At 39.6% G+C, this 12,797-nt stretch overlaps 1 protein-coding gene across 3 annotated transcripts in view; it reads right to left on the reverse strand.

Annotated features, from left to right (window-relative positions):
- Nucleotides 1-687: 687 nt before the first annotated feature.
- LOC118558112 (fibronectin type III domain-containing protein 3B-like) overlaps nucleotides 688-12,797 on the reverse strand; it is a 67,579-nt gene continuing 55,469 nt past the window's right edge. Inside the window, exons 3-6 of one of the 3 annotated variants that reach the window (XM_036128582.1) lie at nucleotides 8,391-8,467; nucleotides 2,203-2,434; nucleotides 1,896-2,076; nucleotides 688-886 (exon numbers count right to left, since the gene is read on the reverse strand). In XM_036128582.1, coding sequence (XP_035984475.1) covers nucleotides 724-886; nucleotides 1,896-2,076; nucleotides 2,203-2,434; nucleotides 8,391-8,467 — 653 coding nt within the window. In that variant the 3' untranslated portion in view covers nucleotides 688-723. The remainder of the gene's footprint in view (nucleotides 887-1,895; nucleotides 2,077-2,202; nucleotides 2,435-8,390; nucleotides 8,468-12,797) is intronic. The other 2 variants (XM_036128580.1, XM_036128581.1) reach the window with 2 other exon arrangements.

The raw sequence follows: 12,797 nt of genomic DNA on the forward strand, positions 1-12,797 counted from the left end.
CCTTTGCTGTAAGGGCTCATGAAACAGTACATACCGTTCTTTGTGTTAACAAAACCAGAAAAAAAGCGGGTGAGGGCGAGTGTTTCCCGCTCCGTCTTTGACCATGTGTGTATGGGTGATAAGACTGGGCTGTGGTGTCTAAATCACGAAGCTCAAAGGTTCCCTTCATCCCATGCAGGACTTCACAGGTATGTGACACCCCCTTCCCCCTATCTCTTATACCCCTCTCTCACCCAACCCCCCCACCCCCCCGTCCCATGGCTCAGCCTTCCCCAACAAGGCTGGCATTGTGGCGAAGGTAAAACGATAGCGCTGAGGGACAGATTCAGCTATGTGGTTACCCAGACAACCCTTCTTCCCCACCTTCTTAGCTCAGTCTCCATCACCGTCCTAACCTGCAGATCTTTTCAGCAGGTTGAGGCAGCTTTTATTTTTCATCTCATTCATTGTGTTGGGGTTTTCTTTACTTTTGAGTGGAAAAGACAGCTAGACACGAGAATGAAAACTGAACGGTGCCCGCTAGAAGGCAAAAAGGACACTAAGAGTATAGAAACCAAAGCCAGTCACATAAGGAAGTGGTAAAAATATGGTAGTAGGATAATATCTCAATTATCTGGAAAATAAAGACACTCTAAAGTGAAGTTCTTTTGCATGTCTGTGGACAGATGAGTTATTCGAGGATCTGGCATGCTAGATTTGGTTTCATCAGTGTGGTAGTTTGCCTCAATGCTTTGTGTCTCTGCCTGGCCTCTTACCTTGTGTATGTGTCTCTGGCTCACTGTTTCGTGGACTGCAGCGAGGTCGTCTTTCTGGCTTCTTGCCCCCTGGACTGCTGGCTCCACACCCTGACCCCACTGACCCAAGAGATGGGGCGTGCGATTTGTTACTGCATCACAAAATTAAAAAAAAATTAAAATAGTAAAATTACTTTTCATGCAGAGAAAAAAAATGGTGAGGTTATTTGGGACAAACAATGCTCTATATCTCCACTCATTATTGAAAATTAGAAACAGCAATATTCCGGCATTTGATAAAAAAAATGCTCAAATCCTGATATTTTTAATCAAACATTTAGAGAAAAGAATGTGACAGTTTTTTCAGGGGAAAACATGACCCTACTTCACACTATACAACCCCAGTTATTCAATCTTAAATTCAGAAGTCCAAATCAGGTGTCTGGATAAGGTAAAATCCCATCGATTTAATTAAGCTTACAGTTTCCAAGTAAATCCAACCGTATTTTAGAGCAAATAGCTATTTAGGTGCTAATAACATGAAATGTAACATTTAACATGAAATTTAACCAACCATTCCTTCTGTAAAATAAATGGTTTTGCAATAAGAACCTCAATTTCAGTAAAACATGCTAAACACAATAGTTGTGTCAAAACAGCTGTAGTGAAATGTTTTATAATTAGTGCACCCACAATGATAATAAGTGTACTATATTTTTATCTATATTTTTTACAGTGCCCATTATTTTCTTTCCCTCAGAGATTTTGAGCCAGACCGCAATCCGGCATTTGAGAAAGGCTACTATAGGGCGAGTTTGTTCAATTAAGAGAACAGTAAAGCTAGCACCATGATTCTTTGGCCACATTATTTGGTTACATACAATCTACTAGCAAAAACAGATATTTTAAAAAAAAATGTTTTTTGGTAGATATCAAAAATCCATCAAGCAATTGAATCGATATTCAAGCATATTAACCTTACACACGATGATTCGTTTTTCTAAGACATTAATTTTGGCTTCACAGAAAATGTTTCAAAAGTGAAAACACTGGACCTTTTCAAGCAAATACAATGTAAGTCTTTAGAGACCAATAGCAAAAACAAAAATAAACTGCTCCATTCTATTATGTGTTATAACTCCACAAACAAAGTATGATTACCTGTATCCATTGTTTGCTGACCCAAGGCTGCCCTTATAGAGAGTTGATGGAGGGGAATTGAGTCGGTTCTGTCGGTCTAGATCTTTTAACTTTTTAGGCTGTGGCTTACTGTACGTCTCTTCTCTGCTGAAGTAGTTTGACATCCCATAAACTGGGATGATTTCTGAAAGAAGGGAAGATACTAAAAAATGGGTGAAATTGATATTTTATATTATGTGATCATTCATTGCATAATGTATCATTTGATTGAGAAAAAAAAACCCTGCTGATAAGGAAGTGGGTGATGTCCCAGTGTGAAAGTGAGTACCTGGATCGCCGTACATTGGGGGGAGGTGGTGCTGGTAGTACTGATGGGGTGGTAGCTCACCCGGACTGACCGGGGGATAGAAAGAGTGAGAGTTGTGAATGAAGTGGGGGTGAGCCATGTATGGGGGCAGGTGATGTGTGGGGGATAGAGCTGGAGAATAGGAGGGAGGGTAGCACTCTGGAGACTGAGGGGTCACCACCACTCGCCGAACCCCTGTGGTATCCTCCAGCACCTGTAGGGCAGGAATGGACAGTGGGAAAAAAATGATATGGTATGTGTTAGGCATGCCACATGTTTACTAAGCTAATGGTATTTTAGATACATTCTGACTTACATGAACTGAAATAGGAAATGTGTTTACTGGGTCTTCCAAAAACATTCATAACACTTTTCACATTTTGCTACACAGCAACAAACTGCAATGTATTTTCTTGCCATTTTAAGTCACAAGCCAACGCAAAGTTGTGCTCAATTGTGAGGTGGGGGGAAACAGATACACAGTTTGTGCATGTTTGACTTTAGGATTTATTTAAACCTCTCCATGGTACCGTATCTCTGTGTCTATGTCTACATTTGGAACCTTACTGGGATGTGATCATTTGCTCCAGTCTTTTGCAAACAGGTTGTTCTTCCAGGATTGCACTGCACCTTGCACCATCATTCTTACCTCAGACCAGCTTCTCAATATGTAGAGATTTTCAACAAAGAGATATCAGATGAGACTACACAGCTTATATCGAGATGGGTCTACGTTGAGTTATAATTACGCATTTATGTATTCCAGTTGGTTATTTTTCAACCATTTCTTATATTTATCTACAGCTGTTTGTTAAAAGAAAATTGTCTGTGAGGAATTTGGGATAAAGCTTTGATTCGGAGATGCCTTTTTATAATGACTTTATGAAAATGAAAATATATTGAGATAAATAATGAATATCGGCATTCGGCCTAAAAATATAAAGATATTATTTTTGGTCCATATCGCCCAGGCCTGCCACCTTCCCAACCGATGTAAAGCTTCCCCACACCATGATACTGCCAGCAACTTTTTATACGCCTAGTAGTTTATCTACAAGGCAATCAGAGCACCTTCTTCAACGTATCTTCTGTGTCTGCCGTTTCATTATAATGCATTACCTTGTGTAGGTCTGCGACATAAAATCTCAACAGAATACACTGAAGGTTTTAGAAATTGACGTTAAATTTTCAGAAACTCTCTTTCTATTAAGTAAACCGCAAAGAAGGTAATCTTTTTAAAAAAATAAGGATATCTGATAGAGGAATAGATTCAAAACTTCCTAAATAACTGCGACATAAGCTGTCTCTTCATGCGCAATGAGGTTCCAACGACCTCCTTAAATCGCCGCAGATTCCATACACGTATTCACTTTCACATTCATGTACTGGAACCAATGGACGCGCACAAAAACACAGACACACACATTCCAGCCATTCAGACTCTTTCACAGGCCTGCATTCCAAGGAAGAAGCAAACACACACTCCCTGTGGAGAGGGGAAGCAATCTCGGGTCCTTAACAACAACACCAACACACACATTCACACGCATAGATAGTACCCCCCAAAAAACCTCCACACAAAGTGAGAAGCAACAGAGTGACAAAATGCGATAGAGAAAAGAAATTAAAAGGTGGAGGAGGAGGAGTAGGCCCCTGTCTACCCCTTCCTATGCCCTAATGAAGAGCTGAAAAACAGAGTGTTTACAGGAAAGCAAGGGCAAAGTCTCTGTGTGAGTACATGTGGAGGTGGCCCAAGCATGCTTTTTTTTACTGGCGTGAACTCACAAATTCAAATACAGCTGCAAACAGACCCATCTGCATGTAGAACCGGCAACTCACTGCAAGCATTGGCACCTGTCGTAGATGACTGGCGCGAGGCAAGCTCTCAACTCATGTCATCTGCTCACTACGTCTAACCAGTACAGTTTAACTTTTTTTTTTTTTAACTATCCCCTCTCTGCCTCTCCCCTCCTCTCCAGAAGACCTAACCACCAAATGCCTGTCTGGCCGATCGGGCTTGTTTATGTAAGGGTGACAGTGTTTTCCGCTCGCACTTGGCCGGCTCCCTACGAACACACACACGCATGCAAACACAAACACACACCCACGGTGAGCCAATGACCTGACTTCCATTGGCGTAGGAGCACAATCTCAACACAAACACAGCACCGATGCATACATAACACGCTACTTGTGAGAACCATCTACTGACTTGTTTTGCAGACAAGGGGCGGGCCCTTTTTTTATATCACCGTGGGGGTATTTAATGGAAAACACAGACACAAATGCACATAAGACACTAAGAAAAAAAAAATTACCCTCATATCCCGAAATCAGCACATTCCTGTAGTGCTGAAGGGAGGAGGGTACCTTAGTTACTTGTGTGCTTTTACACCTCGATTAATCCGATAGGTGCAGCGCCTGGTACTTGATTAGTGTGAGGTTTGAACAAGGGTTGTGGAAAAATCTCTTCTACTAATGATTTTCATTCTGGAATGATAACTCCCAGAGCCTCTGAGTTCTGCAGAAATTTCTCCAGAAACAATCTGCTTTAAAGAGGTCCCTTTATGCACTTTGTTTTTCAGCTTCAGCCTGTTTTGGTTTTTGTGGCTAAATAATGACTTGAAAAGTGAGAAATCTGTAAGTAAACACCCTCAGGGAAGAATTTTTTTCTGAAACCAGAGGACAGCTTATGAGTTTTTCCTGCACAATGAACCAATTGTATTCTCGACCCTTCTTCCTTCTCAACAACATCATCATGAACCATATGTGGATAATAGCTTCTGAGAGACTTGTTTGGTTTGATATAAACAAAGAGTGAGTAGCTAGATTGCACTTTAATAGTATATTTATGATCAGTGTACTATTTGATTATATTTGTGCTTAAATCTATGAATCAAAAGAAAAAAATCAAAGTACAATTTGATGGTTGAGGTTTCTATAGCATATCACATTAACTGTATTTTTTTCGTGATTTCTCAACGGCCGAATTGGTCTCCTGGAATCAAGGGAAACGGGGAGTAGGCTTCTTTCAACCTGCTTGGACAGCAACAGGTGAGGCAGGGATACTACTACATTACTCTAAGTTTTATAAAGTTGAAGGAAAACTGGGGAGTCCAACAGTTTCTCTGACATTGAATTCATATGACTTTTCACTGTAGGAAGGTTATTAAGAAAGATTTTAGAGCTTTTGAAACCATAACTGTCTAAAACTTTAGTGAAACTTTGTTCCAACACCCGGCCCATGCATTTTACCTAGTCTTGTAACCTAGTCCAATATTTTGTGAATCTATACACTAAGGCCTATTTTTATCTATCTGTTTTTGCTGTGTTTATATAGGAGCAGGTAGTGGAGCCTTTCTGCCCCAAAATTAAAATTGGAATATTACAAGTGGTACAGCAACAATAAAACTCACAATCCAATTTTTTGGTAAATAATTTTTTAAAAGCGCCTCAATCGTTATGGCTCCTTGAGCGCTCCACTGTTTTGCTTTTTTCTTATAAGTTTTAAAAGTAAATACATTTACTGCAGTTTTTTTTTATAAGAAATACTTTTTTGTTCAATTTTCTTTTCTTGATTGGGCTACAAACTGCTTTTCTCCAATTTCCCCAAACACAATTTTTCATTCCTCAAATCAACTGATTGCAATTTTGATGTTAAACTAAAACAAAAAACAAAAAAAAATGGATTTTGGATTTAAGTGAACATAAACACAAAATAAATGAAAAACAAAACAAAAAACAAGCAAAAAAGGTTATAAAGTAGCTGCTTTGTAGAAGTCTGGTGGATCTGTTTATTGTAGGTTTCAAAGTTGAAATTTATTTGTTCCAAAACCCAAAATTGAAATACAACTCATGTTCTTTAATTTAACAATAAATTAACCTAACATTTATAAGGGTTTTGCAACCCTTTCTGAAGTTCTGTGAGAACTTCAGAAATCACACTGTATTTTGGAAAATCTGTAATCTGTGTAGTATATTACAGTCCAGTGTTGAAAATGTATAATGATATTTACATGCATATCTAATTCAGAGGTGATCTTGGTGCCAATAAAAAGAAACTAAAAGTGTTTCCTTTATGTGTTTTTTAAAAATATTACAAAAAAAATTTAAAAATTCTTTGCTCAATACTGAGTGATCCAGTTCACATTTGATCTGTAAAAGTATGCAATTTATGTTGAACTAGAAATGACAAGATGCAGTCCAGAATCATTTAAAAACTGGTAATGTAGTTTATTAGTTTGCCAACTATTGGAAGCTATGCAAAAAACAGTGTTACAACAGGATGTCAAAAAAGCAAGTTTGGCAATAAACATCAAGGTGTTCGCTTAAAATCTCATTGTTTTGTGTGGAATTGTGGTAAATTTTTCTAAAGCAAGTATTGAAAAATAGTGGCATTACATGACATAATGGTATGCCAACTACAATTGTTGGTGTCTGCTCACGTTAAACGATTTGGGAACAGTTAATGACATTTATACTTCCTTAATGAGATCCCTATTTTGTGGTGGGAAATGCTAACCATTACCCCAGATCAATTTAAATTATAGGCTTTAGGGACACTTGAAAAGAAGGATAGGAAATAAGTTTCACTCCAACGTGTGCCTGTGCTCCATTACACTTACCGAAAAGGAATGAATTAAGTCAAGTTCTGCAGAAGCCTGTTAATCAACCATTAATTCAAAACATGTGTCAAAGAAGAAGAAAAAATCTAAAACATGCAGCACTGTGTATCCTGAGGACCAGGGTTAGGAAAAGCTCTTCTGGAGAGAAATGAAAAAGTCTAAAGTTTCAACATGGAGTGCAAAAAAGACGCCTTATGTGACTGCAATTCAGAGATATTTCTAAAGATAATATGTTGTGTTGTGTTTTTAATTTTCACAAACAAATGTAAAGTCACAATAAATGATGTGTGGGTTTCCACAGCAGAGTTTCACATTCTACAAAGATTGTGAATTGTACTCAAGAAAAAAAAAAAAAAACAGCTGAGTCTCCTTTACTTTCATGTCGATTGATGAAATCACAAGGGGCACAAGAGTTGAGCCTAGCATTAGTAAGCACGATGGCTGACAAGCAGCTTTTGACACATTTTGACACAAATTGTGAAAAATTTGAGTTGCATTTAAATTACCCAATGTTCCCCCTAATTTTTCATGTGTCTGAGCATTCACTGGACCCCTGTGAGCAACAGCACACGTGCACACTGAGGCTACACCAGTGTTACGCCTGTCCAAAACCTGAGATTATAACAAGTTACATGGCTTACTAAAATAATCTAATCACAACAATAATTTATTTTAGTTTACTTAGTTTAGATACAACTGATTTAACCTGATTATATGAAAAAGACAAAGATCTTTTCTTTATGAGCAGTATAGTATGTTTTATGTCAGAGTAGGGGTCCTGCTAAGGAAGAACTGAGAGACATGTACATCTTTCAGAGTTCAAATTTTGTTGTGATTAAATTATTTACATTTTGTCCAATGAGATTTAGCACACGCATGCGGTACTCTGCAGCATCTCTTCTATCAATCTGCTCCAGGGCAGCTGTGGCTACTAACATAGCTCACCACCGTCACGGTGTGAATGACTGTCTGTGGTATAAAGTGCTTTGGGGTCATCAGACTTGATAAAGTCTATACAAGTGCAAGCCATTTATATATATATATATATATATAAATATATATATATAAATATAAATATATATATATATATATATATATATATATATATATATATATATATATATATATATATATATATATATTGTTGTAGTCCTCAGTCATGTATTCATAAAATGAGAAACGCATAAACAGAGTTGCTTTTCAAAAATGGGGGTAGAACAAGAAGGCTGGTCAGAAAGCAGCAGAAGCCGTGTGCTGCAAAGGACTCCATCTGCCGCTGATAACGCCAGCAGAGTAACAGCGCTCCAGAAACAAACAGCAGGTGTAGCGCTCAAAAAACAATCAAATTGGTTGAAAAACAGCGCTTATGATCTCAAATAAGCAGATCCCAAAAATGTGTGTGCAACTTTGAGGGAACTTTGGTTAAACCCGTTCTACAAGTAACAAGCTGTATCTAAAATGAATGTAATTGATGCAACCCAAAAGTCTGGTTAGTAGCTTTCAATTACTTCTGATGAGGGGGGAAACAGGACACAACAGACTTACCTGTGAGATGTAACCTGGGGGTACATGTATTGGGGGGATTGATCCATTTGGGGACATCATGGGAACCTCAGCAGGACCTGCAAGGGGGAAAGAAAAATGATTAACCAGGCAAGTCAAGCGAAAGGATATTCACATTTACATGTGTTAATTTGCAGTACACATGCAAGGACACAAACACAGCTTCACACAGTAAGGGGCAGGCCACCAATGGGAGAAACACCAAGGTGTTGCATTTGCTTTTAGAGTACCTTTCAGTCCAATGAGTTCAGTAGTATAACCAATGCGGTAACATTGAGCCACTTTATAGTGCTTTGCCAAGGTATTCATTCCTCTCGAAATGTTTAACCTTCACATTTTTCCCATTTTTCAATTAATTAGATTGGATGGTAGTCATCTGTGAACATCTGTTTGCATCAAGTCTTGCTACAACTTCTTGATTTGATTCTGGTCTGGACTTTGACAGAGACATTTTAAAACAATAGCATTCTGTGATATAAACATTTCTTTTGTAGCGCAGATTGCTGGGCGCTGGACCTCAGCTTTAGACTCAAGTCTATCACAGCCTCTAACAGGTTTTGGTGTAAAGCTATATCCATCTTTCCCTTAATTGTGAATAAAAGCGGGGTTTATATTCCTTTTCACCTTGCAACTGTACATTCAGTTTTGCGATTCTGATTTTCCAAAATTAGAGAAGAGAAATAAAACTTTTTTTGACAGCAACTTTAGTAGAAGCAACATCATTCAGTTATGAGACGAACACAAGAGTAAGCAGTTGCCTTTCAAGATAAAATCAAACCGCTGCTGTGAAAGTAAAGCACAAATATTCTAAATAGAATTAGCAGACAAAAAAAATATGTTGACTTTTCCTCTGCCCATATCTCCCATCTCCAAAAATCTCCCCTCTCTGCCTTTCTGCGATGGAGGTCTGCGGCTGCTAAAGTCATCGGGACCCCTCTGGGGTAGCTGGAAGCAGATCTGGCCTTAGAATAAATCACGCAGCGGAGGTGCACATACACAGGAGGCCCTCGCTAACTACAAACACACACACGCACAAGAATGAAAAGACGATAATATTTTCTGCCCGTCTAGACGCGTGCCCAAGGACTTCTTAAACCCGATGTAATTTTAAAGGGTATTTTTACAACACAAACAACCATGTAAGAGAGATGTGTTCAAGTCTCAGATCTGGTGGAAAAAAAAAAAGACACGAAGGATTTCAGAACTTTATTTAGATGAAGTGACGGCCACAAATTCCTCCCATGGTCCTTTCCTCATTTCCTCCCAAATGACTCCAACACCTGAATTGTTTTGCTCTTACTCACTCTATCCTGTGTTCAATCCCATTTTTTTTTTAAATCTCAGCTATGTGAATCTCCCTCTTATACTCCAACTATTACTCACATCCCTCATTCCCTCACTTCATTCCTCCTAACTTCATCTTTTCCTACTTTCCCCCCTCGATGGTCGTCTTTTTTTCCCCCCTCCTCCCTTTCCGCCGGTCTCCCCGTTCCCTCTCCTTCCCCACCGAAAAAAAAACAGGGCAACAGAACAGTAAACACTCATATGAACACAACCTGAGCAAAGTCTGCCGTGTGGGTTAGCGCCGGGTGCAGTGAGAAGGTCGCAGGTAGGCAGAGACAGGCTTCATTCAGTGCCGTCTGCTTTCTCACCGTGGGGAGCAGGACTGGATATGAAAGTACTCATTGAGAAGAAGGTCATAGCATAGGGAGAGCACACAGCAGACACACACACACACACACACACACACACACACACACACACACACACACACACACACACACGGAGTCCCTCCAAGCCTCTTTCCACCATTGCTCATAGCACACCCTGCCCATTGCTCCCTCGTACGCTCACAGTTACCCTCTCACAGACACTCGCACACATTCTTAGCAAACAGATGTGTTTAGACAGTCTCTGCTGCCTCCGTGCTCTTCACTCAGCAAACAGCGGCATTCCTCAGTTCACGCGCGCACACACACACATATATACACATACAAAATTCCCATCCATGGCCCCCAGGACCGGACCCAGCAGGCCCGACTACCCCCCCAAACCATCCCTAAAATACAAGACGCTCTTTGTCCCGCCGCTACTCCTAATACACACACTGCTGTAAGCCGTACAATATTAGACTTGTATTTAGAAAAGCTCAGCAGAGTTGTACCAATGTGCAGCGTGTGTGTGTGTGTGCATGTGCAAATAGTTTCATGTGTGCAATAATGTCACTTTCAGCGTCTCGTCTCCCGCTTCACCCTCTAAAAGCGCCACAAATAAAGTCGTGGCTTCCTCTGCTTAATCCTGCTGGAATCCCAGACAACGGAGTTCCACCAGCCTCGCATCCCCCCCCCCCCCCCTCCGCCGCCCTGCTCCGCGCCACACTCATCTACCATCTGTTGCTTCTTCCGCTTCCGACTGCTGGAGGAGGTCAGGTCAGGGGATGCGAGTGGTGTGATGCAATTCAAATATGTCTGTGCATCAGCATTTGTAATTTTTAATCATCCTGGAACATATAAATTTGCAATAATTTACAAATGTATTCATACCACAAAACTGCACCAAAACCCCCCAGAAAAAAAAAAAACAGGTGGAAGAAGCCTGTGTTTCCAGTATCAGTAAGGCAGTATTTTGCTACCCAGGTCCTCAGGGACCCCTGTCCTGCGTGTTTTAGATGTGTCTCTTCTCCAGCTCTTCAATTGATTGCATGAGCTCCTCTGCATGCCATCAAGTGCTGCCAAAGCTTCTTTATCATCCATTCATTGAAGGTAGGTGTGTGGCAGCAAGGAGACGCCTAAATTATGCAGGACAGGTGTGCTTGAGCACCAGGGTTGGGAACCACCGCACTAAGGTGCTTTGAATCAGTGGAAGCACAGAAGCTGTTAGAAGCTGTCTAAAGGAAGGAAAATGCAATTTATTTCCTACAACAGGTCTCTGGTTTATCCAGACCGCAAAAAGGAAAACAGAGAGAACAAAAGTTCCAGCTGATAACGGGAAGGCAGGCGACATTATTGTTTTGTTTAATCCATTTGAGACTTTAAACTCCGTCTCTCATGGATCATGCTGGATTGGAAAATGTTGGCAGCTTTTGGAAATCAAAGAGTATAGGTCAAGATCTATGTTCCTTTAGGGCAAGGGTTTAAACTCATTTTGGTTTAGGGGCCGCATTCAGCCTAATCTGGTCTCAAGAGGGCCAAACGAGTAAACTCATTGCAAGATTAAATAGAACTAATAAAAGTGGACTTGTTGTTGATTTTTATATTAAAAGAATTTCACTTTTACACAATATATTATGTATAACCTCAGCGTTTTTAAGAAAAGTATGTGCAATTTCAACAATACTTTTACTCAGTTAAACATTTACTTGTGCATTATGCATAAGAACTGATCACAGTGATTGTACAATGTTGAAAAACATTTATTCACATTTTTTGGAACTTAAAAACACTGTCCTACATGACAAAATACATCAAACAGATCAAAATTAAGAAATAGTTTAAAATCAATTTCCCACATCTGAAGCTTAGTGCTACCATCTGCTGATTAAAACACAGGACAATGGACAATATATGAACTGCAGTTTTTTAATTAAACTAAGTACAACGCGGGCCGTATGTTTGACACCCCTGCTTTAGGGGATACAGATGATTTTGTGCAAGCTATTTTAGTTGTGTTAACGCTAATATAGGATCCTGTAGTCAGTTTAAAATGTAATCTCTTTAACCATTTTGTCTTTGCCACAAAATAAGGGGCTGCTATCTCACACAAGATGTTGCCCAAACTCCTACATATATATCTATATTTCTAAAAGAGAAATCGGACTCGGCTACGACTGGTCTCCGCGGGTCATAGCTCAAATCTTTGATTTTAGGTTATCAACACAAAATAGTTACTTCCCATTTCACTGACCATCTTAATAAGACTGAGTGCAACCAACTGGATAAGAATTACATTGCATGAAAACACATAGCTACATAACACAAATTTACCTAGATGAAAGGGTGGCCATCTCTATTCCTAAAGAGTCTGTATTAGAAACACAGCTGAATGAATGTCAGCAGGTTCTGCAGAGGCCTTGTAATGCACCACTCATTCCATTCAGGTGTGCTGTACCATGGAAACATGAAAAACATCCAGGAAAATGGCTCTTGAGGACAGAAGTAGGCAAGTCCTCCCCTATCATATGACCACTGACAAGTAATAGGAGAAAGTATGCTCATCTTACAATGCAAAGTTCTGGGAGCCTTCGTTTTGACTTACAACTATAAAACTGTCTCTCGAATAAAGGTCATTTCAGAACCATTATGCATATTATTGTGCTTAAATAATACTTTATCTGACTCCATCTAGGTCCTTGATACTTTTTCAGGGGGACTTTACAGAGCTTGCATCTTG

Source organism: Fundulus heteroclitus, unplaced genomic scaffold, assembly GCF_011125445.2.
Source record: "Fundulus heteroclitus isolate FHET01 unplaced genomic scaffold, MU-UCD_Fhet_4.1 scaffold_100, whole genome shotgun sequence".
Lineage (NCBI taxonomy): Eukaryota > Metazoa > Chordata > Actinopteri > Cyprinodontiformes > Fundulidae > Fundulus > Fundulus heteroclitus.